Genomic DNA, 22,885 nt, shown 5'->3' with positions numbered 1-22,885 from the left:
CATGTGAACGGCACACACACAAGGTCTGAGCTGGGATTTGAACTCACGACCACGGCGGTGTGCCACCGCGTTTCTGTTCCCATGAATCGCTTTTCATCTTTCCACAGTGACGGGACGTTTTAATTTTTACATGTTCACACAGGAAACATTTTACTCAAGGAAACCACAGATTCACCACGAGATAAATCTAAGTTCACATCAAGGGCTGCTGGAGATAACTTGTGTCAGTATGTATCTTCAGATGACTTCATACTTCTTAGCTGGTCACACCTTCAACAATCCTGTTGTCATTTCAAATTATAAAGCAAATAGGAAACTGATATTAATCTGCATTATAGTCAAAAGCAATTATTGAGGTGGTCTAGATCTCCAAACTCAGTTAAACTGTCACAAAGAGTGAAAAACACACCTGATGAAAATAAGAAAACACTATGAAGAGAAAAATGCTTAATTATGTTAAAACAAGTCGAGTGATGACTGGCAGTCTGCTCTACTATCAATTAAATCATTTCCTTCACGCACATTCAGGAAAAATCTGTTTTTCAGATACCATTGTCTCCCTGAGCAAGATACAGGGCAGTGGTGACCTAGCAGGTATGGAAGGCGACCGTCCCCACACACTGCTCCCCTGGCGCCTGTCATGGCTGCCCACTGCTCACCCAAGGGTGATTGTTAAAAGCAGAGGACATATTTTACCATTTTACCAAGTCGCAGTGTGCTGTGCCTGCTGGGTGTCACTTTCTGAATGCAATGTATGGTCCAACTCAGGATCACCATCCCCAAGCTCTCAACAATGCAGCCAAGTACGGAACAACGCGGCATCTTTGAAACAAAGTTGAGATTACGGAGTTTAAACCGTGATCTCTGAAAAGGACCAGAGGTTTCGATGTGAGGAACTCATTTATTCCCTAACCGTCTGTTGGGACAGTGGTGGCCAGTAGGTTCCCGGTCCCACTTCGAATCCCACTTCTCAATAAGTGTTATGGTTAAAAGCAGGACGACACATTTCATTGAGTCACTGCGCTGTGACGCAGTGTTTCGTAATGACAATCACCTCACTTTCATAATGTCAGTATAAAGATTCTGTACAAAGACGACTGACTACAAAAACAGACTGTTGTACAATGTTTTAATAAAAAGGGAAGAAACACATATTCAGCTTCCAGGAACGTCTGTTGTCCCCGCCCCCATCCCACCCAGCTCCTCCCCCTCAGCTGTGTCTTCACATGTTACTTTCATGTACATCACAAGGTGTGCAACTGGCAGTGAAGAGGGAAAATACCTCATAGAAAAAGACAGCCTGGGGTGTAAAAATATAAAGCTGGTTCTCAATATTTACGTTGTCTAGAAACTGAGTGTAAAATAAAAATCCGTCCTAAACTGGTCCCACCAGTCCAAGCAGGTAATTACAAATCTGTTGCCAATATTACACAGGATAAAAATTAGAAACCAAAATGAAACCCATAACATGTTCACAGCAGATAAATAACTGGGCTGTAACAGGAGTGTATTAAAACATGGTGTTATGATGGATTTGGATATGATTCTGCACCATTGAAGTAGTTGCTTTGAAAAACACTTTTCAATTGGGTGGGGCTCTGTTACGTAAACCACCAGCCAGACGCTGAGAACCAACGGATGATTTTGCCGTAAGTTTTCCCCCTATGAGAGCTCAGATCAGAGAGCGATCGTGGAGGTCTAGGCTGGGTTGAACCGCCAACCCAATAGAAGATGGTGCAGAAAAGACCACCGAATTAACACGGGCTACTATTTCATAACTGACGCCGAGCACAGCACTACATGCCAAGCATGGGGCTTGTTTGTAGGTGTAAGTTCAAATCAGGGACGATTGCACTCACGTACCATGTTCTGCATAACATAAATCAACGATTGAAGAGAAATCACCCTGCCACAACAGAAGAAGGGTAGTTGTTTATTCCTTTATCTGATTGGGAGAATTATGAAGACATTTTAATAACCTTAACTGGCAGACAAGCCCCACAGTTAACATGTAGCACTGCGCTTAGCAGCAACAGAGGTTCAGACCGATCAGTTCCAAATAAAACAGATTTTACCTTCTAATTCTTTGGAAGATTCTACAAAGCACCATAAAAAAAAAAAAAAAAAAAAAAAAAAAAAAGCAGCTTCATTTGTTACGGTGTCTTTTATTGTCGAAAATGCACAGACCGACACTTAAACAACTTGAAACGCTTTCAACAAAAAAGGAGGGATGGAGGAGTCGCCCAGTTCTTCACTCATCCATCAGTCCAAACTTCTCCTGCCAACTAGTCAAATTTAAGTGCCGTTTTTACCCACCCTTCCACCCTGGCCAGAGCCAGGCACTCGCCCCCACCCCACAAATAAAAAAAATAAAGGTTTTGTTTCTGTGTTTGTTTTCTGGAGACGATGACACCGGCTTTTTTTTTTTTTTTTTTTTTTTTTTGAGGGAACGGGAAATTAAAACAAAACACTTTAAGAGCTCACAGAGATCACACCTCAATCCTTCCCTCGCATTGTAAATTTAGTTTGGAGGAAAAAAAAAGGTGCCAATAATAAATGCCTTTACAAATATAAATCAGTTTTCTTTTTGTGTCAAAATATGAACATAAAACTCCCCAAAAAACCTGTTGAGAGAAGAGGAGGAAGAAAAGAAAAGTGTCCAGTCTGCTGCTGGAGGATACTGACTGGGACTGAGGATGACTATTCTGTGATGGGGGGGGTGGGGGGTGAAGAGGACCCTGGACTTCATGTGGAGCGTTTGAGTCGTTTGGAATGTCGCAGGCTGGCAGTGTCCTCGTCGCTGCTGGCCCCCCTGTCCCCTCGGCCCCTACGCGCCCGAGTTCTGCTACGGCTCTCGCGCTCGCTGTCACTTTCCTGTTCGCGGTAATCCTTGCGGCCGGATCTGGCAGAGGAGCGCTTGCTCTTCCTCCTCACACCAGAGTCCTCGTCGCTTTCGCTTTCCTCCTCATCTTCATCCTCCTTGTCTCTCCTACGGCCGCCGCTCTGTCTTGTCTTTCGCCCTTTGAATGTTTCCTCGCCTCGTTTTGATGTTTTTGACGCCTTTCCATTGTGCATCGGTTTTCTTTTGTGAATCTCCTCTTCCTCGTCATCGCCATCTTCACTGTCATCCTCCTGCTCTTCCTCTGGAGCGGGTGCCTGGACGGGTCTCTTGCGCTGCCTGCGGCGGAGGTAGGTGACAGCAGGAAGGAGCTTGTGCAGAAGCTCAATGAAGCTCTGCTCAGTTTTTACCATAAAGGACAGCACCTCACTACCAGGCTGATTGTACTCCTCTGCATTGGAGAAGACTAGCTTCATGTCCTCCAAGAAGTCCTGAGTGGTGCGGTACTGGCCAGAGGAGAACTTCTCCTGCATGGTACTGAAGTCCATCGGCTGGCCGATTATGTCCAGGTAGTCTTCAGCCTCGTCAGGAGAAACCGGCTCTCTGCAGACCAGGATAAACACAGAGGACATTACTCCTACTGAGAATGGACATATCCACACCAATAGGAGTTTTATTCCAAACAGGACAAACCACGGACAGTGGACAAAGAATGTCCCCCAGAGGAGCGTAACAGAACTAGTAATGTCCGTGTGTGTGTGTGTGTGTATGTGTACCTGAAAGGCCAGCTGTGTCGGTATTTGATAATTTTCTGCAGGATTTCTTCACATTTCTCCAATTCCAGCTCTTGCCTGCGCACCCCACTCCTGGAACTCTGCCGCACCTGTAGACATCCCACCGGAATTACAGTAATGGAACCCAGAGAACCCTGGTTCTGCCCAAATAACCAGCAGAAATACTCACCAGTTCATCGATGTCTGCAGTGCTGCTGGCCCCGCCCCTTTGTTTGCCTGCACGGGTGTTCGGTGGTGTCTGCTTCTTGGTTGCTGATTTGCTGTGGGCTTTATGGGTCTTGGGCTGTTTGACCTTCTTCCTTGGCCGCACTGCAAAAGCATGAACAATAATATTTTTTTCATTCAATCATACACATTTGGGCTGAACAGTTTTAAGAAATCGTAGCATAACTGCACATTGAAATATGAACTGCGCAGTAACTAGTATACCACTATGTAGAGAGTAATTTTTAAGTGGGTGTGGCTTTAACATGGGGATACAGCCGCTTTCAGATCGAACACAGGCAGCGCTGCACTTCATCCTGAAACCTATTATTTTCTATTGCGTGCGTTGGTGTAAGAGTGGTTGCCAGTGCCGAATCGGAAACACTCGTCCAATCAGTTCCGGGCACGCAAGTGTCGCGCAACGCTGCAGTTGGAATAGGTGGTTTTCAGTCAAGTGGCTATGATGACGTTCGATTTCTAACAATGCAGGAAGTAAAAATGGAGAATACGTCTTTGGAGGAAAGTGTTGCAGAACCTGCAATTTCAGGGCCCTCCCCCACCCCAACTCACATGCATACACTTGTGTATAGCAATACTATTTATTTTTGAAATACAACTATTCTTCTGAACTTCTGGTCAGACAACTCCATTTCATTGCTGTTGTACACATACAGAGCCAAAGTTGAATCCAGTCTTCAAATAGACCTTCAAAGAAATCCTACAATCAGGTGCTACTTACAACTGTGCCCCATAGCTTTGTAATCATTCTCCTTTTCTTCGTCTTCCTCTTCTGAATCCTCGTCATCCTCTTCCTCAGAGTCCTCTTCCTCTTCACTATCATCATTATAGTTCCTGAGAGGCACAGACGATGCTAATCAGGGCTTTACGACTGCACAATCCACCCATCGAAAGTGTGCGGATTCAGAAACGCTTTCATATGAATTCATAAAATATTCCACCGGAGGTCCCACCTTGCCCTGGAGAAGCGGCGTGCCACTGCCGGCAGGCAGGCCGGACACCGCCATTCGCCCGCAGGGATGCGATACAGAGCTGGCCGCAGGCAGAAGAGGTGGAACGCTTTATTGCACTCGTCACACAGGATCAGCTTGTCATCCTCTCCTACTGCAAAGGACAAAAAAAATAAACTAAAACCTCATCTCATTAGATAGCCACGTCATTAAAACCATGGAAGTCCTCTCCCCAACATGTATGCATGAGAATAAAAACCCAACTCCCTTACTTCACCTGCCTCTTAGTCAGGTACATCTAACACTGGTATAATTGGACTGCAAAAATGATTAGCAATTTAATTATTTCAGAAATATTTTCACTTTACATTTTGATCATACACCAGACACTATTAAATTATTTAATTTTACAAACATAATTTTGAAATGTTCCACGTTGTCCTTATGTATTCTGAGCACTGTATTTTAAACATCTAGATTACGACAGGGCATGATGTGCTACACCTCAAACCTTCTCATCTCCCTGTGACCTGACCTTTGTTGTATGTCCACTGCACCTGCATGACTGTGCACTGCTTTGCCTGCCTGCAAAATCTGGCTGATCCTGACACACAACCTTTTAACTTCAGAACTCTTGCCACCTTCTTGCTCGTGTTGTTCCCTGCATGGCAAAGCGCAAACGTCATAGGATCAGCAGCCTTTGAAGACCAGTTAGAATGAGACTGGCTAAGAAATGAAGTGCAATTAAATCCTGGAATAAGAAAGGCTACATGAACCTTTTGGTTTGAAGTACATGCTGCATGACTTATATATATATATATATATATTTTATATTTTATATATATTTTATATATATATATTTTTTTTTTTTTTTACAGAAAGCTTTAGAAGGAAAAAACAAGCAGTTAAAAATAAAATGTATAAAGACACCAAAGTAAAAGGTTTTAGTAGATTGTCATCTCTACACTTGCTGAATTGAGAAGCATGTCCTGTCCTACAGCACCATCTAATGATAATACCCTGTAGTGTTGTAAAAATGTTTAGATATTATTAATCGATATTAAAATGAATTTCGATATCAATGAGCACTGGTATCAATACTTAAAATTCAGTTTCGCATTTGCCGGTTCACGGACGTCTCTGAACCAATCATCAACAAGCATTGCAGCGGGCAATCTAATAAGACTGTTGCTGATACCGATACCTAGTATTGGTAACAAGCTTGAACAAGCCTAATATCCTGGTGTTGCGCATCGAATTTTCATGGGACAAAGTGAGATACATACAAACTTGGGAGGGGTTCTGCATGGATTGATTCCTTAAGCAGTTAAAGCAGTAAAGGAGAATAAAATGTGTTTAAATGAATGGCAAAAACATGGCAGCTGAGTGTTCTCACCAGCCCCCTCCACTCACCTTTCTTCCGGCACACCTTACAGCGTGCGTTCTCGGCGGACATGTCCCACTTTATGCAGGCATCCAGCATGCCCAGCAGAACGTGCATGCGGGAGAAGGTCTGCGCCTCGCGGATGGCCACTTTCCACTTCTCCACCGCAGTTGCCACCTGGCATTTAATAAAAAAATTATAATTTTTATTCTGAAAGAGTTGATCGCAACTACACCCCCACTTCGCTCACCCTGGCCTCCTCTGCCATTTTCTTCTCCTCGTCCACCTCATCCGCCTTGCTGCTCTCCTCCCCTTGTTTGGTCTTCTTTTTCTTCTGCTTGGGGGCCATGAAACCCTGCAAGAACTTCTTAATCACGCTTTCCTGCAGTGCGATAATATACTCTCCAAAGTCCTTCAGGCTTTCCACAGAACGCACCTGATGATATATATATTAAAAAAAAAAAAAAAAAAAAAAGTAAATCCTAACTTTCATTGGAAGTGAGACGGATTAAAATGTTGAATGAAAATGACACTTACCCGTTCCTCAAACTCGGAGGCGTTGTCCATGTATCCAAGCCCACCTTTCTCCAGCCGAGAGGCGACCTCCAGAATGTCACAGCGCAGATACTTCAGCAGCTCCTGGAACCCGTCGCATGCCTTCAGCTTTGTGGTGGCCTTTCGAGCCAGGTAGACCGAGTGGACGATCTCTTGGTACCTGACATTGAACATCTTTTGGTTTCCCTTTTGTTTGAGATTAAAATCTTGCGCACAATCAATAACTGGGTCAGAACCGCAAGGTGTTGGGCATGTTCTCACCGACTCTGCAAACGCTCCTTCAGTTTACTCTCCCGGACTCCCTGTGGATGCAGATTCTGCAGCAGGTCCTCCAGGTCGCGTGGCATGTCACATACAAACCTACACACACAGATTAAAATCACTGAAGGAAATTATGGAACAATTTTACCATAAAACAACCTTTCCTGCTCATGCCTCCAGACACAGCACAGACTGGGTCTCTCACAGTCTACTTACCAGACTAGGCAGGCAGGTTGCAGACCGGTCTTGAACTTACCAGAGATTCTGTCCTTGCTTGGGAACTGTGGACTCCGGGCAGAATGCTGCTCCTTGCAGCCCCCCTTCTATACTGCCTTCTTCCTCTTTCAGGCCATCTGTTCAAACCACATAAACACACACGCCGGCACATTTACTCTCATTTCTCAAGCAGAAAAGCGGCCTGTATCAGTGCGTGGGATATTGTTACGATTACATAACACTATCAGTACATGATTTCAAAAAGGATGCACACAAACACAGAAAAAAAAAGGAAATGAAACAATACCAAGAATTTTCTCCACCTTCGGACTGGCCTACAACTCACCCTCAATCTCCAGCTCCTCCTTCGCCACCTCCTCCACATCCTCCTCCTGTTCCTCCTCATCCCTGGTGGGCTGCTCCTGAAGAGGGAGGCTGAAGCTGTAATCGATGCTCTCATGCACCCAGCCCTTCTCGATGTACAGGCCTGGAACCACATCAGAGAAGAGCCAGTACCTGTGGAAAGCAGAAGAAAGGTCACCACTCTTCCTTGGCCTCAGGTATGACTGAAATGAATGATATATATATATAAATAAACACACACACACACACACACACACACACACTGACCTGTTGTGATTGCGGTCAGTACCCAAAGGAACTCTCCTTAGGACCAGCTGGGCTTTAGTGATTCCATCCTGAAACGCTCGCTCTGCAGCGGCCCTCTGCTTCCGAACGCGCTCCTCTTCCGCCTCCTTTTCCATCCGCTCTACACACACAGAGGATACAAACACATTAGATAGTAGTAAATAGAAACCACACTACACGTTAACTAGTGTCATCTTGAATCAGGGTGTCGGCAGGTTTAAGGAAGCCAAATTTAAGATTTTATAAGGCCCCCTTCGTCAAATTGAAAAAAGGGCCAGATGCTCTTCTAAAATACAACATAAATTGTGGCAAAATTTTTTATAGCCTGTCAATATTAACAGACTCGTATTAGACATACCGCTGCATGCCACCGTCAAGATGACACTAGTTAATGTGTTTTTATATATACACACACACACACACACACACACACATATATATAAATAAAAGGAAAAAAAAAACAAAAAAAAAAAAAGGTGCACCGTGTGCTGAGCTGCTGTGTATCACATGTGACAATCACTTCACACTAGGGGGCGACTGCAACAGTTTTGGTTTGTTCTACGAGTCCAGTGGCGGTTTTTAAATGACATGGGCTGTTTCTAAGGGTGGCATCAATAGTCACTCCTTCTCCTTCTCACCTTTGTTCTGACGCTCCTGTTCCTCTTTCTCCTTCTTCGCCTGGATAGACATCAGCCTCCTGCTCTTCACCGTACTGATCATATCCTCCGGTTCGGGGTCTGTGCTTGGTGCGGCCAGTTTACCCTTCTTCCCACCGGCTTCCTTCTTTTTCACCTGAGGGCCCTCTCCACCTTTCGCCTCCATCTGCTCTTTACGCTTCTGTTCGCGCTCGGCGCGCTTGCGGTCGTTCACCTCCTTAAGCGTGGCGAGCCGCTCCCTCCAGAGCTCGGCAGAGCGCTGCTGCATGGAGTCCACGTGGTCCACCACGGAGTAGGTCATGAGGATGCGGTGGCACAGGGCCACCAGCAGGTTCAGCTTCTCGGGAGGAGTCAGCTCGAACACCTCCGACGTCTCCAGGCGCTCCAGGAACTCGGGCGTCACCACGTCGTCGTAGCCGCCGCCCGCCGCCCAGTCCTCGGATTCCCGGCTCTCCTCGCCGTGAGCGTCCGAGGGCCGCAGGCACAGCCGGACGATTTCCGAGACCGAGTGCAGGGTCAGGGGGATCTCGGAGAGCGGCACGTCCAGCTCCCGGTAGCCTTCCGCCAACTCGTCCTGGAGGAGCGTCTGCAGGAGGACGAGCAGGACGCGGTTCAGGTAGAGGAAGCCCGCCCGCTCGCTGGCCAGCGCCTCCATCAGGGCGTCCACCGTTATGGGGTACTGGTCGTCTGGCATGAGGAGGCCCGCGTAGCAGTTGAGGAAGTCCGTGACCATGGCGACGTCGCCGAAGAGCGCATTGGGCAGGCCGTCCGGCATGTCCACCAGGCGGAAGGCGGGCAGCGGCCTGCCCTCGAGCTCCTGGTCCTCGTAGCGCCGCTGCTGCTCCAGCCGCGCCAGCATCTCCTTCTCCCGCCTCTCTTTGGCGCGCTCGCGGAGCTTCTCCCTGATCCCCTCCCGCTTCTTGCGCATCACGTCCTGCTTCTCCTCCTCGCTCATGAGCGACCAGCGCCGCTTGTGCTCCAGCAGCTCCCACCGCTTCTGCACCAGGTCCCGCAGCTCCTCCGGCAGACGGGCGCGGTCCTCGCTGGAGAGGGCCTTGGCCGCCTTCGACACCAAGGAGGACAGCGCGTTCTTCTTGTCCTCCTTGCCCTTGTGCTCTTTATAGTAGCGCAGGAGGTGCAGCGCCATGGGTGGGAGGGGCTTGCCCAGTTTGGGGGTGGAAGAGCCGGTACCTCTTGCTCGTTTTCTGGGGCTGCCGGCGTTGGAAGGGCTCTTGGCCAGATCCAGCAGGGTCATCTGCTTCATCTTCGGCTTCTTCATGCCGCCGTCTTTCTTCAAGGCCTTCTGCCCACTCCTGGAGCCGGCCCCACTCTTACGGCTCTTCTTGTCGCCCTGCTTTCTGCCGGTGCCTGTGCCATCCATTTTCTTAGAAGTGCCAGAGTTTTTCATTTTTAACGGTGAACCATTCACCTTCTTCACCTGCAGCACAACGCAGAAAGAAGAAGGTTTACCGTAACGTACTCGTTTATGCCGGCGATGTGAGAGGACACGCAACTCACCTGCATTTGGCCCCAGATAGTGGGACTTAGGGGCATGGGAGAAGAGTCCTTGCTGTTTCTCTTCTTTTTCTCCGCCTTCCCATCCGCTCCTGGGTCAGAGGTCTTCAACCTCTTGCTGGGTTTACCGTCTGGAGAGGTCAGGCTCCTGCGCTTCGTTGTAGGATTCTCGGCCATGAACTAAAAATGGCGAGGCGGAGTTAATAACCGGTACAAATACCGGTAGGCAGAGCATGCCTGCGACTGATCTCTCACCTTATACGGGTCTAGAAGGAAATCACTAAACTTGCTGGGGAGGCTGAACTTTTTCACCAGTTCATCCTCAACAACCCAAGGAGCACTTTCCCCCATACCCAGCCTGACAGCATTGTGGCGAATGAAGTAGCGAAGAATCTCCTTATTCGGGGGGCGCTCTGATCTAAATAAGTTATCAGCAGGGACAGCACTAATGATCTGAAAGAGAAAATTAGGAACATGAGGCAACAAACATGAATGAAACAGAGGGCGTGGCGCCGTGTTGATTTGGATCGGGGACTCACCTTGTCCTCATTAAGCAGTTTCACATCGTATTTGTGTGGCAAAAATTTGGGCATCACCCACTTTTTCTTCTCCTCCTTTACACTTGTTGGGAGTTTCCTTGGCGACCGCCGGGCCCTATCACCTGTGGTGAGTCAGAAAAAAAGAAATAAAAATTCACGCTCAGTATCCTCAACCACTTAGTCGTGTTACCCTCATTCACTTAAGCAAGACACTTAACCCCGAGTGTCTCCAGGGGGAAGACGACTGTCCCTGTAACTACTGATTGTAAGTCGCTCTGGATAAGGGCGTCTGGTAAATGCAGTAAATGCAGTAAATTAGATGGCGGGAGGAGACCGGAGGACATGGTGCAAACTCCGAACATTCAAGAACCAGCAACCACTGTGCCACCGTGCAGCCCAACATTAAGAGGTGTGAACTGTTTGCACGATTATCCCAATACTTTTCTACATTACTTCACATGATGATTTCATATAGAAGAGATATGGTCTCATTCACGCGTGTGGATGCAAGTAAGCATGTGCTGAACGGTGACAGTTTTTCTGCTCATTGTAGCAAATCTAAAGCCGCTTTCAGAGTAAAGACAGCATGTGGGGCACCGCTGCAGAATAGTCCACGTCTGCATCACGATGCATCGATTAGATACGTGAGATACAAACATTGTAGCAAAATATCCTTTTGACACAAATCTACAATTTGCATGAATCAGTCATTTACGCTGGAATAACTATGAGAGATATGTGGTTAATTAGTCGACTTAATGTTTTACAACCAACAACATTAATATCAATGTTTGAATGAAGTTTGGTGTTCTAATATAAGAGCGTCTAATGGATCCACCACTCACAGATACTATCTGCCTGACCATCGTCCTCTTTGGCTGGCACCTCCTTCTTCTGGTTCTCCTGGCTGGCATTCTCCTTATCACTGGATGGGGAGTCGCAAGCCCCCTCCATCTTCTTCTCAGCACCTTCTTCCTGAGGTGTCTCCAGAGGGTGGATCTTCACAACCTTGACACGAAGACTTTTATCCTTTCCCACCTACAAAAGTGACATTGCAGGATATGCAAAGAGCATGAATAGAAACTGAAAGCAGAATTCCTGTCTCGTGAATGGATAACATCACTGAAAAGAAGCGTCCTCCTCCATGCCAGGACTTACCAGAAAGTCACATTCCTCATTCACAGCATACTTAGTGAGAACCTCAACCCAGGCCAGGTCCACTAGCTTATCCAAAGACACTGTGTTGTGGTGGATGATCTCAAGTACAGGCTTCTCAAACCAAGATGGGTATTCCTCTGCAAGTCTAAGAAAAAAATTAATTGGGTAACAAGCCTCAAAGGGTAAGCAAAAGTTACCTGCTTACTCCAAAAAAAGCAAACCACCAGTCAAATATGGATTACATAGGCCTGTAGAAGACCACTTACATTCTCCTGTGCTATCTGGATATGTGTATACTTATTGTATGTTTAAAGACATACAGAAAAAATGCAACGGACTGCCAATTTACACGCAGTACAGGCGCACGAAACGAAGGATAAATCGGCAACCCAAGAGCTCAGAGGACAGAACCTGTCTAGCCAGCAGATGGGGCTACTCCCCACAGAGTTACAGTCACTGAAATGAATTTAAAGATCATTTCTAATGCTCATAGATCGGAATTTTCAGTCCTACAAGTTTCCCCACTTCAGTTCAGGTACATTATAACCAAGACATTACCAATGAAGCACTGGTCTCGGCCAATACTTACAGTTCTGTGACTTCCTGTTCCTCCTCCCAGGCCTCCACATGAGTGAGCTGGCTGCTGCCCGTGCTCTTGCAAGTCCAAATACGCTCACTGTACTTCTCTATGCGAGACTCGTATTCTCTGAAACACACTGGTCAAGGAAACAAGTACCCCGCCTCAAACCCATGGCAAGTTCATCTTAAAAGGGCCACGCATGAGAACAATACCACGGAGCAGTCCACAAAGACAAAGGGCTCTCATTCATAATTAAAGCAAAGGCGTAGCACTACAGCTCAATAATTAAAGGGCCAGCCAAGGAGACAACCCCAGTCCCCAGACAGGAATATATTTCAATATAATTAAGAACCGCAATAATTGCGACGGGCTGCATATGTTCAAATTTGAAAAAAAAAAAAAAAAACTTCCGCGTGCAACACGAAAAAAAAAAAAAAAAGAGCTCATCTGTCTGACTTCAGATCATTAAAATCATTAAAAATATAATACAAACATCTCCCAGACGGCTTCTAATGGAAAGGTGTCAACTAGCAGCCATTAAAGATCTGACATGCAGCACTGGTGTCACAATACAACAATGCAACACTAATTCTGAATATTGCAATTATTGCTGCAAATACACCGCACAGAACAATGATTTAACAAAAACGTGCTCAACGTATTCCTTAAATCAACGCTTGCATCAAACATTATTTGCTTTAAGTTGAATCTGAATGAAATGTGACTTGTCAAGTTGACTTTGCAAAGCACATATTCCAACAAAAGCATTGCCGGGGAAGGGCTTTAAAAGTAAAACTCCGAGCCAGCGTCCAGGCTCAGGTGACCTCGACACGACGGCGTTAAATGGAGCCCCGTACACGGCCGCTCTCGCCGAAACGCGCCGTGTTAGCGGCTAACGGCGTAGACCGACGCCCCGGCGGCGGCCTGCCTCGCGTCGAGAGCCCCGGCCGCGTAAACACGCGAATTCACGCCGGTCCCGGTGGAAGGCGGCGAACACAGCCAAGCCGGGCCGCGGCTCTGGGCCACGACGGCTGGGCTAGCGCGCTAGCTGGCGGCCGGAGAGCGTTAAAAAGTGCCGGGAACAAAAACGTGGGTCCCGCGGCAGCTAACCGCGTCCGGCCGACACGACGCCGCCCGCAGCGGCCGCTTAGCCGGACTGTCACCGGCTAACCCACCCCGCTGCTGACGGGCGAGAACACCGAACCGGCCGCGGCTCCGACCGTCGCGGAAAGCGCGTCGACGTCCGCGCGTTCCGGCCCGCGTAGGCGGAGGAGGAGGAGAAGGATACTCTTTGTTCCTGAAGGCCTCCTTGGTGTGCTTGATGATGAAGACCTCTTCGTCCGGGCCTGGTGGCTCGACGAGCGGCTTAACCAGAGGGTAGGGTTTCCGGCCCAGCAGTGGTGCCATGGCGAACACGGAGCGCGGCGACGGCCGAAGGGGACTCGAGAGACGCTCCTCGTCGTGTGAAGCTTCCTGGGGGACACGAAAGAAACGCCTTAACACGCAGCCTCGCGTCTCTCACCCGCCGCGCGGCATCCAGCTAGGCCGGCGGACCGGGAAAGCAGCTCAACGCACAGGAGCCGCTTCCGGTCGCTCGGGGGGCCGGTGGAGGGCTCATGGCTGTACAGGTCCCGCCAAACGAAGGGATCCGTGGGGCTGACGCCTCTCCGCCCGACCGAGCTTCTTTAAAACCTCCTGCGGATGGAAAAAGTCACCCGTCCGTCTATCCGTCCGTCAGGCGCGCGCGCGCGCGGGCTTTCTTCTCTCGCGGCCCCGGTCCGCGTATACCGGAGCGGCGTAAACACGCACAGTACAGTACGGTACTACAGTAACCCGGAGCCTGTCGGGACGGCGGCGAGACGCGAAAACAAACAACAAGAGCGTTAATACCTGATTGAAAAATGGCGGGAGTTCCTACTCCGCCGGCAACATTCCGTACAACCCCCAGAACTCGGTTACCCCGGCAGCAAGAGGCGGCGGCCCGCCCCTGCTCGCATTCGATTGGCTACGGGACACACGGAGCGCGAAGCGCCGTCGTTTCATTTGTCGCGTCAACTGCCTGTTTACAAGCCGAGACCACCCTACGAGGCAGAGGCACGCCCATACCAGGGAAAAGTGTTTATTCAAAAAAACAAAAAGGTGGAAGGTCATACTTTGGTGGATATCAAAAAAAGATATCGGAGTAGACACTGTTCTTGGCACCTGGATTCGGTTTAAAAATTATACTGTAAAATATTTATTTGTTTGAGAAACAATGGGCCAAGTGACCTCGTGCCAATTAAAGGCACAGTCCCTTGCCCTGCTAAAATATTCCATACGTAGCACACGTGATGCTCAGCCACAGATGAGCAAATGTTGGTAAGCCAATGGGCAAAATATTAATATTAATAATATCAATGTGGCAAATACAAATTATTTATTGATCTTTTTATATAAGCCTGAAATGAACAGAATGAAGCTCCCTTTTGCTAATGTTCATTTGTGCTTCAGAAGTGGTGAAAGTTACCCAAACTAGGTGTTTTAGTTCAAGACAAAATAGAGTGAAAGTTTTGGCACGTCAATAAATACAATGTCATTAATTACTTATGACTTTTATAATTAGAATAAGCACAAAGGAAGAATTAAGTAGCTATGAAATATCTGGATTTGAGAACAAGTTTCAGTTGGAGTTTTATTTGTACCTCAGTTACAAAAATACATTAATTGTTGAGTGAATGTCTATATTGCGTTTTTACACACACTATATAAATCACGTTTACTTTCATTGGAACTGGTATCTGTATAAATTAAGCCAGTCAAAACAGAATATGGGCACATATTTCTGTACTTTAGTCATGCATTTCCCCCCAAATCTATTAAAAAGGATTAATAGAGATTGCATCACATGGTGGAGTAAAAAGTAATAGCATTAGTGGCTATGATTGTAAAAAGGGAAAAAAGGATCAAATATACTATATACCAAACGATTGTTTGCAATATTGTATTTTAGAACGTTATAGACATATGATAACCAATATGTTCAGATAATTCTTTTGTGTTTTTTTTTTAACTGAGGCATCTTAAATCCATATTCAGTTTCAGTTAATTAACAGTATGAGTAGTGCTTATACAGTAATACAGTTAAAAGCATTTTTAAAATACTGTTTACCAATGCAATTCAAAATGCTTTCTTAATACTCATCTATCACTTTGACTGTTATGTCAGTTATAAGAATTACTGAACAGAACTCCCTGAGCCAACACAGGAAGAAACACTGAGATAAAAAAAATCCTGCTCTTAACAAAGTAAATATACCAAACCAAAAGACATTAGTTATACACAATATATCCCAAACCAATTACCAATGCGTACAGATATATCTTGTATAAAATTAAAGATGCAACCTTGTAAGTTTAAAACAAAATGTCAAGTTGTGTGAAAGTCATCATTGTACTCCAACATTTAATGATATTTAGCAAAGGCCTGGCTTGTATTGTAATTACCCCAAGAGGCAATAGTGATGATAGTGAATATCATAAGGTTTGCACTGGGTTCTGCAGGAGAGAATGAATGAGTTCCTCTGAAACCATATTCTGTCTTTCTGTAAATGATGTTGAGGGTAGCATGCCTGGTAGGTATTTTTGTAGTTTTGTCTCCCTCATGCTTTTGTGACCTCTCCACTATGTGTTCCCTGCCTCTCAGTGCCTAACAATACGCAGAAATCAGTTTGCAAGGTGAAACAGGCAGGAAAATACTGGTGCAAGTAGTTACATTTATAGTTGATTGATATGCACCAGTTTAACTAATTTGCAGTCTGTTTATTGCTTACTATAAATGGAATCTCAGACATTAGAGGAGGACAACCTTCTGGGGATGTATAAAAAATGTCAGGTGGTCAGATTTAAAGAGTAAAAGCAAAGGCTTGAATTATTGGCGAACTCTGTCGCCCTTTTCATCTGGACAAACATTTTTGAGTGTTGACGCTCCTGATGCCTCTTCTTCATCCTGTAAAAAAGAGAAAAAATAGCTCTATCCTTGGCTCAGCCAATAAGCTGCGGAAAAACATCGGTGATCAGAATGTAATTATCTTCATTCATGTACAATACAGCCAAAGCAATCTACTACGGACAATGTTCTTAAGAAAACATTGATATCAAAGTAAAGAGAGGAAAAATGCACTAACCAGGACAGAGAAGAGACGTAGATCCTCTTTAATCAGAGTAGGGGGTATGTCTGTCATCTTACGCCTTTGTAGTGCTGACTCTACAAAGGTTGAGGAAATTTGGAGCTTTGACTATAATGATCATCTTCTCCATGTGCTGCAATGCAAATCAGTGTAGGACAATAAACTAAAGTTCCCCCTGTCGATAAGTTATAGGATCTACTCACCCTCCATCAGTTCCTGCCCCAACACAGGGGGCTGGGAGTCCTCTGAGCGATACAAGGGGGCACGCCGGGGGCTGGAGCTGCTGCTGCTGCTGCTGCTGGTGCTGCTCTCTACTTTGGCACTGGGTTGGTGTGCATCGGACAGGAAACTCTGGTTGCTGTTGTCATCTGTGTGAATAGTGAAACAGTCACAAAGTGGGCTGTACGTTGAAATATCTGATGGCTAACCCATAGCCCTTTATTAAACGGCCCCAAACCCTGGAAATCCAACAGGACAGAGCGTGCATTTTCAAGAACCATGTCAGTGGGGATGCCTTTCAGCTCCCGGCCTGTTCCTGTGGGGCCTTTGCCTTTAAATATCTGAGAGAGAAAAAAAAAAGAAAAATGATTAACTGTTTTATAACAATCTTAATTAGTTAATGGCTAGATGTTCTGCAAGCAGAATCTTTTTAAACGTCCTTGCTTTTACAGAATTTGAGTTGTATAGACCTCAATGGTCCCGGTAGCCACTACAAGTCATGTAGAATTCTTCGCTACCTGCTTCGTTTCTGTAACAGGGACCCATTTAAATATTCTCAGAGAGGTGTCTCCCACTGCAACCCATTTCTTCTCCCTGTAATAACAAAGATTACTCACCATACTGTTACATACATAATATACATCTGATTTTTCGCTAGACAATAAATGGTGACCAGTTTTACGCCAACGCTTGGCCAAATAGCACTTTTTTTTTTTTGCATTGACCGGACTGATGTAGCTGTTTCACCCAGCAGCACCCAGCAAGAACTCTTGCCATATCCCCAATGATATGGACAAACTGGTCACTCTGGTGAAGCTGCAGAAGACTGAATACAATTTAACAATTGCGCCAGTGACTACTACCCTCCAGTGCTGCACGTCAATGCGACACACAAAAATGACGTGTACCATCGTGGTGGAATCTGCCCACTCCCTATGCATGAATAAGGCTCATTGGAATTTTACAAAGGTTTATTCTCAATGTTAAACGTTACTGATTTTCTTGACCACAATGGGGACCTAGAACTGAAACAGCACATTTATTTTACCAAAACTAACAAGACACAATCATATTAAATACATATTAATTAAGTATTGTTTAACACTAGGTATTTAGTATTGAGGTGCTAGTAATAGACCTTATTAAAGGTCCTAGGTTTGAGAAATATATTCACTGTACTATAATATTCAGCATGTGACAATGATCATATTTCAGTTGGAGTGTGACAATAATTTTATGCTTTAATCCCATTTTTTTGGTTTGGACTGTATATAATAGTAATAGATTCAGGGTCTGTCTACATGACTGTGGTATTCTGAGAGATCTGAAACTAGGCTTTTTTTTACCTTGATCCATTTAAAAAAATGTTTTAGATCAAGTTTCCTTTCCTTCTTAAATTCTCCTCCTCTCCAAGCGGACGTACTGGTTATACCTGCTACCTTCTTTCTATATACTGCATTGCAAAAAACATTTTACTGCATGTCGTACCATGCATGTTGGTGTATGTGACAAATAAAGGCTGGATTTAAGACACCCTTTCACTGGCGATTCAAGTGGTTGCATATGCCTAGTTCAGAAATTAATTCATTAGCCCGAAAAGGGACCGAGAAAAAAACCCCAGTGCTGCTGCTGAACTACGAGCCTGACCGAGCAACTCTCTCTCCGGCTGTAAACAGGCGCTCCCGCAAAGACCCGCCCCTCACGGCAGGACGACGACTTCCGGGTCGCCGGTATTGGCTGCTCTCAATGTCGCTCATCTTCCCACAGACTCTTCTGAAGGTTGTGTTTGTAGCTCGTACAGATTTCCTTGCAGAAATGGGTAGGACAAAATATAGATTTTGCCATCGACGCTTCACACTTACCATCTGCGAACTCTCGCTATCGCCGACATGACTTTTTTAATGTCGTCTTTTGCGCGGCTCCGCGTCTCTGCTCTCACCGATCGGCCCGACATGTTTACTGTCGATATTATTAGTTTGAGAAGCTTTTCTTTATGCTTACCAGCCTTTCCGAGTATGATTACGTTCTGCTCAAAGTCTCGCGAGAATTCACACGTCTCCGCCTCACACATTGCACAAATAACATTATACTAATGTAAATTTGTGAGAATGTGAAATTACGTAAAAAAATACCAACACGAGTTTATTTTCGTTGGAAATAATTATATTGCATAACAGTTAGTAAAACTTGCAATTCTTACAATTAGATGTTCCATAGGTAAATGGAACCATTTGGTGGTGATGCATATCAAAGTAACATCTTCAACAATGGCAGGACACTGCAGAGTTCCCAGCAGAACACTGACCAGAGAATCACACTGCCGCCCAGAACTTGTCTTTTAGTGTTCAGTGCATCAATAGAGGCAAAAAGGCTCTTGTTGGCACAGGAAATTAGGACCATGGACCATGAGTGTTGCTCCTCAAATAAATAACATTATTATTAGGAATTAAATTGCCTCGAGGGTAAATATATTTTAATGCCCGACATCCACATTTTTCAGACGTGGTAGAAATTAAGTGATATATTCACTGAAAACTTTAATATGATTATTTTTTCTGATTCAGATCTACATATAAAATCCTGTAAAATAGCTTTTGAAATTTTGTAGCTGAATAATTCGGTTTTTATTCACAAATTCAATACAAATGTTACATTGAAAAAGGAAAAATGATAAAAAGTCACACCACCATTGAATGATCAGTCTTGCCTGTTATTAAATTTCTACTTAAATAATGGTTGTGGAAGTACAATATCCATCTAATGCATTTGTAAGCCATGACATGGTCTGTGAACATTAACTTCTAAACCATACCACTCCACTGCAAAGATGTGTAAATCACGTCCTCCTCACTCTCCTGCGGGGAGCACAGCAGCACCGTTTTCTTTACGTTGGAGCCAAGCCGAGCAATGGCAAGGACATCAGACAACGGGGTCAGGGCTTCCATGGAAATGCACAGAGCAATGAAGTGGGCATGAAAGCGCAGTGGGTCACCTGTGAAAAGTGAGCAGCATGGGTAATACAGGAGTTTAGAGGCAAGAAAATCAGTTGAATGGCAACAGGAATACAGAATGGAGACACCTTGCAGATTGAATGTTAAGTAATAGTAGACTGATAAAAAAAAATAAAAATCCCACACGCAAACATGCATCAAGAGATGTTCTTCAATAGATAGTGTGATGCAGTAGAATCTGTGTGATTCATGACTTATCAACCGGATCCATTAAACATCCATGAGTCCGTGATCCATGAGTCACAAATCTGAGGTCTCTATTGAACCAAATCCTTTGAGTCCTAACTACAACATGTCTACATTGTAAACTCAAGCAAATAAATACATCTCATTAAAACATCAATTACGACCATAAAAGTTTCTTTGCGCCATCTGAATCTGAGTCAGTGCATCCGGCAGTTCCTCTAGCTGGAAACGTATCCGATTCGGAATCACTCAGAGAGCCATGTCAGTGCAGCCGGCAATTAACTTCCTCCCTGGCCAAAAACATACAGGCAAATCTGAATCGAGCAGGTTTAATTTGAAAAAGATTCACTCTCATCACAAGACGATTCAAACACTTAAGTTGACTCACAGCTGTCGACTTGGCAATACAGCCTCAAGTGACTCACACAACTGGATCAGTTTACCGAGTGACTGAAGGGGAACCGAATCTTAAAAAGAATCAGGAGTATTACAGCTCTATCCTTCAGTGAAGGATGCAACAGCTCACCTGGGTACACCAGATAATCCCCGCCAAACTTCCCTGCTGACGTCAGGTAGAATCCTCTCCTACGTAGGTCCCTGAAAACACTGAATCTAGTCTCAAGCCGCTCATCCTGGCACAGAGGCCAGCTGGCAGCCAGGAAGCTACGCTCATCGGCGTGGTAACTCAGGCCTGCCTGGGCGGTGCACAGCTGGACCGCCATGGAAGAGCGAGGGAATGAGAAATTCCTCTCCAGCGCCTCAAAATGTTCCCGCACAGAGTCCTCTAAAACACACACACACACACACACACACACGATTGGTTATTGTTAGAAATTTAAAGAAAATTAAAGCAAAGAAATTAAATATGTCTTCACCATCCTTCTTCTCTGCCATTACTCTCTGCAGGATGGACTTCTTCTCCTGCAGGGCCAGGGCCCTCTGTTCTGCATAGCTCTGCTCCAGGTCCTCTTGGTGTTTTTTCACTCTCTGGGAGTGTGCATCCTCACTCTCCTAAGACCGTGGGACAGTACAGTTACTTACTGAAATCTGAACAGGAGCAGTTTCCACGTCGACGGCAAATGGGTTGTGAAGCAGCTCGAAATTCTTTTTTTTCCGGCTTCAAAGTCACCAAAGTGCTGTGCAAACTCAGTGCGTAGGGCACTCAGTTTGTCAGCAAAGTGCGCACTGCATTATGGGACCTGTAGTTATGAGCAAGGTGGTAGGGGACAATGAAGGCGGTCTGACCTGCTTGGAGTGCATGTGCAAGGCACCATCCCCGCACACTGCTCCCCGGCCCCTGCCATGGCTGCTCACCAAGGGTGGTCACCGTGTGCTGTGCTGCAGTGTTTGACAATGACAATCACTTCACTTTCAGACCTTCAGAGACCAGCTGGATGTAAAGGACACTGTACTACTGAAGCACATTGATAAGTGAAAGTGAAGTGATTGTCATTGTGAAATACTGCAGCAAAGCATATGGTGACACAGTGAAGTGTGTTCTCTACTTTTAACCTTCACCCCCCTTGGTGAGAGCGGTGGGCAGCCGTGACAGGCGAGCAGTGTATCAGCAGAGAGCATGCTCGGAGACTGTGCTAGACGAAGAAAAAATTATACACACGCGCGCATATATGTGTGTGTATATACACACATATGTGTGTGTGTAAGTGTTATAAAGTAATTTTGTATGTCACAAGGATTTCATAGCACAGCGTCATAGCTACATTCCCGGAATGCATTACCAACATGCCAAGTACTGTATAAGGTCAACTTGACATCCAGCAGGTCTCAGGTCAGGCCCCTTGCATTGTCAAATTACCATTTTTTTGTATTAAGAGTGGTAGTAGCCTTGTGGGTAACCCGAAAACCCAGGTTCAAATCCCACTTACTCCCATTGTGTCCCTGAGCAAGACACTTAACCCTAAGTTGCTCCAGGGGGGACTGTCCCTGTAACTACTGATTTGTAAGTCGCTCTGGATAAGGGCGTCTGATAAATGCTGTAAATATATTAAGGTGCAGCAGTTCGATAGATTAGGTTTAGAACAGCAGCTCTCCCAGATACGTAACCAGAGGTGGACGGATGGTCCTTTCGCCATCTTGGGCTGGGATTAAGATGGGTACAGGCTCTATAAAAGACGAGAGGTGGTGAATCTGGTGATGAATTACAGGATTTACCCCTGCTCCCTCTGCCCGGAGGAGGAGAACCGCTCTGCCCGACTCTGCGAGCAGCCGGACCTCCTCGTCCAGAAGCTCCAGCGGGCGACCCAGCCGACTGTTCTGTCTCGGCTGTCGGGCCAGCGATCCAACCAGAGACCCGACGACCCCGGCGTCCCTGCAGCACTTCACGTCGGCCATGCGCCACACGACAGGCGTGGATCCACACGTGTCCACCCCAACCACCCGGGCCGCGGTGTCCGCATCCCGCTTCCTCCCGGTCGCGCTTCCCCCAGCTGCGGTCAAATCCATCGCGACACTTCTCTACATGTCGCTGAAACGGAGCAGAGACCTCTCGCGCGGTTTTTAACACTCCCACTATTCTTCACATCAGATTTTACAGCCAATTAACAAGTTGTTTAGCGTGCCCGTCACGGGTCGCGTTTTCTTCGTTGGGTTACGGTAGAAACGATTCCAGTTCGGACCTGCAGCGCCACCTGCCGTACAGAGCCGCGACACCGCACACAAAAACACCACCACGCGTTTATTTACGCGGCGTTCAACTCCACTTCTAATATATCCAGACTGACGTCAAATCAAACGATGTCTCTGTTTACTGAGGAAGGCAGAGGAGCGTCACCAACTGCTCACAATGTTCTACAGCCGAGAAGAGTCTCCACTGACACGCTGCACCCACCCTCCCATCTGGAAAAAAGAGAAGCGTTTCATACCGCGCTAACCACATAGAACATGTGTTGCTGCTGCAAAACGGCTTTTATTCTACAGTTATAGGACATTTTTGCACAGCACGTAAACTTTGCATTCTGCATTCTCC

At 46.0% G+C, this 22,885-nt stretch overlaps 3 protein-coding genes across 5 annotated transcripts; all 3 read right to left on the bottom strand.

Moving 5' to 3' along the window:
• Positions 1-2,412: 2,412 nt before the first annotated feature.
• Positions 2,413-14,340, bottom strand: baz1b (bromodomain adjacent to zinc finger domain, 1B). Its single transcript, XM_028962930.1, has 21 exons — positions 14,208-14,340; positions 13,606-13,790; positions 12,327-12,443; positions 11,738-11,882; positions 11,425-11,617; positions 10,580-10,701; positions 10,296-10,493; positions 10,044-10,220; positions 8,508-9,963; positions 7,852-7,990; positions 7,568-7,737; positions 7,262-7,358; positions 7,006-7,104; positions 6,727-6,904; positions 6,440-6,625; positions 6,219-6,366; positions 4,809-4,959; positions 4,577-4,689; positions 3,803-3,942; positions 3,616-3,722; positions 2,413-3,442 (listed from the first exon to the last, which is right to left on the bottom strand). Exons 2-21 carry the CDS (start codon positions 13,722-13,724, stop codon positions 2,746-2,748), a joined length of 4,752 nt encoding a protein of 1,583 aa, XP_028818763.1. The 5' UTR covers positions 13,725-13,790; positions 14,208-14,340; the 3' UTR covers positions 2,413-2,745.
• Positions 14,341-14,892: 552 nt separating this feature from the next.
• Positions 14,893-18,783, bottom strand: bcl7bb (BAF chromatin remodeling complex subunit BCL7B b). Of its 3 annotated transcripts, none has more exons than XM_028963029.1 (6): positions 18,565-18,752; positions 17,221-17,296; positions 16,941-17,043; positions 16,687-16,851; positions 16,481-16,560; positions 14,893-16,302 (listed from the first exon to the last, which is right to left on the bottom strand). In XM_028963029.1, the coding sequence occupies exons 1-6, from the start codon at positions 18,654-18,656 to the stop codon at positions 16,225-16,227; spliced, it is 594 nt and encodes a 197-aa protein (XP_028818862.1). In that variant the 5' UTR covers positions 18,657-18,752; the 3' UTR covers positions 14,893-16,224. The 3 variants fall into 3 exon arrangements, with proteins under 3 accessions (XP_028818862.1, XP_028818863.1, XP_028818864.1); XM_028963030.1 differs by having other exon boundaries at positions 16,215-16,349; positions 18,565-18,757; XM_028963031.1 differs by lacking the exon at positions 14,893-16,302 and having other exon boundaries at positions 16,487-16,616; positions 18,565-18,783.
• Positions 18,784-18,849: 66 nt separating this feature from the next.
• On the bottom strand, positions 18,850-22,514 carry tsen34 (TSEN34 tRNA splicing endonuclease subunit). The gene is made up of 4 exons (XM_028963027.1): positions 22,072-22,514; positions 20,775-20,910; positions 20,426-20,683; positions 18,850-19,694 (listed from the first exon to the last, which is right to left on the bottom strand). The coding sequence occupies exons 1-4, from the start codon at positions 22,360-22,362 to the stop codon at positions 19,504-19,506; spliced, it is 876 nt and encodes a 291-aa protein (XP_028818860.1). The 5' UTR covers positions 22,363-22,514; the 3' UTR covers positions 18,850-19,503.
• Positions 22,515-22,885: the final 371 nt, after the last annotated feature.

The sequence above is a fragment of the Denticeps clupeoides genome, chromosome 19, assembly GCF_900700375.1.
Source record: "Denticeps clupeoides chromosome 19, fDenClu1.1, whole genome shotgun sequence".
NCBI lineage: Eukaryota > Metazoa > Chordata > Actinopteri > Clupeiformes > Denticipitidae > Denticeps > Denticeps clupeoides.
Note: the sequence above shows the minus strand (reverse complement) of the source record. Positions and strands in the feature narration are given on the sequence as shown.

Coding starts and splice junctions, on each gene's coding strand:
- tsen34 (XM_028963027.1), bottom strand. CDS start 22,362: ATGGATTTGACCGCAGCTGGGGGAAGCGCGACCGGGAGGAAGCGGGAT. Junction 20,911..22,071: donor TCCGGGCAGAGGGAGCAGGG/GTAAATCCTGTA, acceptor CCACGGTCTTAG/GAGAGTGAGGATGCACACTC. Junction 20,684..20,774: donor AATGGCAGAGAAGAAGGATG/GTGAAGACATAT, acceptor TGTGTGTTTTAG/AGGACTCTGTGCGGGAACAT.
- bcl7bb (XM_028963031.1), bottom strand. CDS start 18,773: ATGTGTGAGGCGGAGACGTGTGAATTCTCGCGAGACTTTGAGCAGAAC. Junction 17,297..18,564: donor ATAGCGAGAGTTCGCAGATG/GTAAGTGTGAAG, acceptor TTGTTATTACAG/GGAGAAGAAATGGGTTGCAG. Junction 16,852..16,940: donor TGTCCTGTTGGATTTCCAGG/GTTTGGGGCCGT, acceptor CTATTCACACAG/ATGACAACAGCAACCAGAGT.
- baz1b (XM_028962930.1), bottom strand. CDS start 13,724: ATGGCACCACTGCTGGGCCGGAAACCCTACCCTCTGGTTAAGCCGCTC. Junction 11,618..11,737: donor ATGAGGAATGTGACTTTCTG/GTAAGTCCTGGC, acceptor TCACTTTTGTAG/GTGGGAAAGGATAAAAGTCT. Junction 4,690..4,808: donor CGCCGCTTCTCCAGGGCAAG/GTGGGACCTCCG, acceptor TGTGCCTCTCAG/GAACTATAATGATGATAGTG.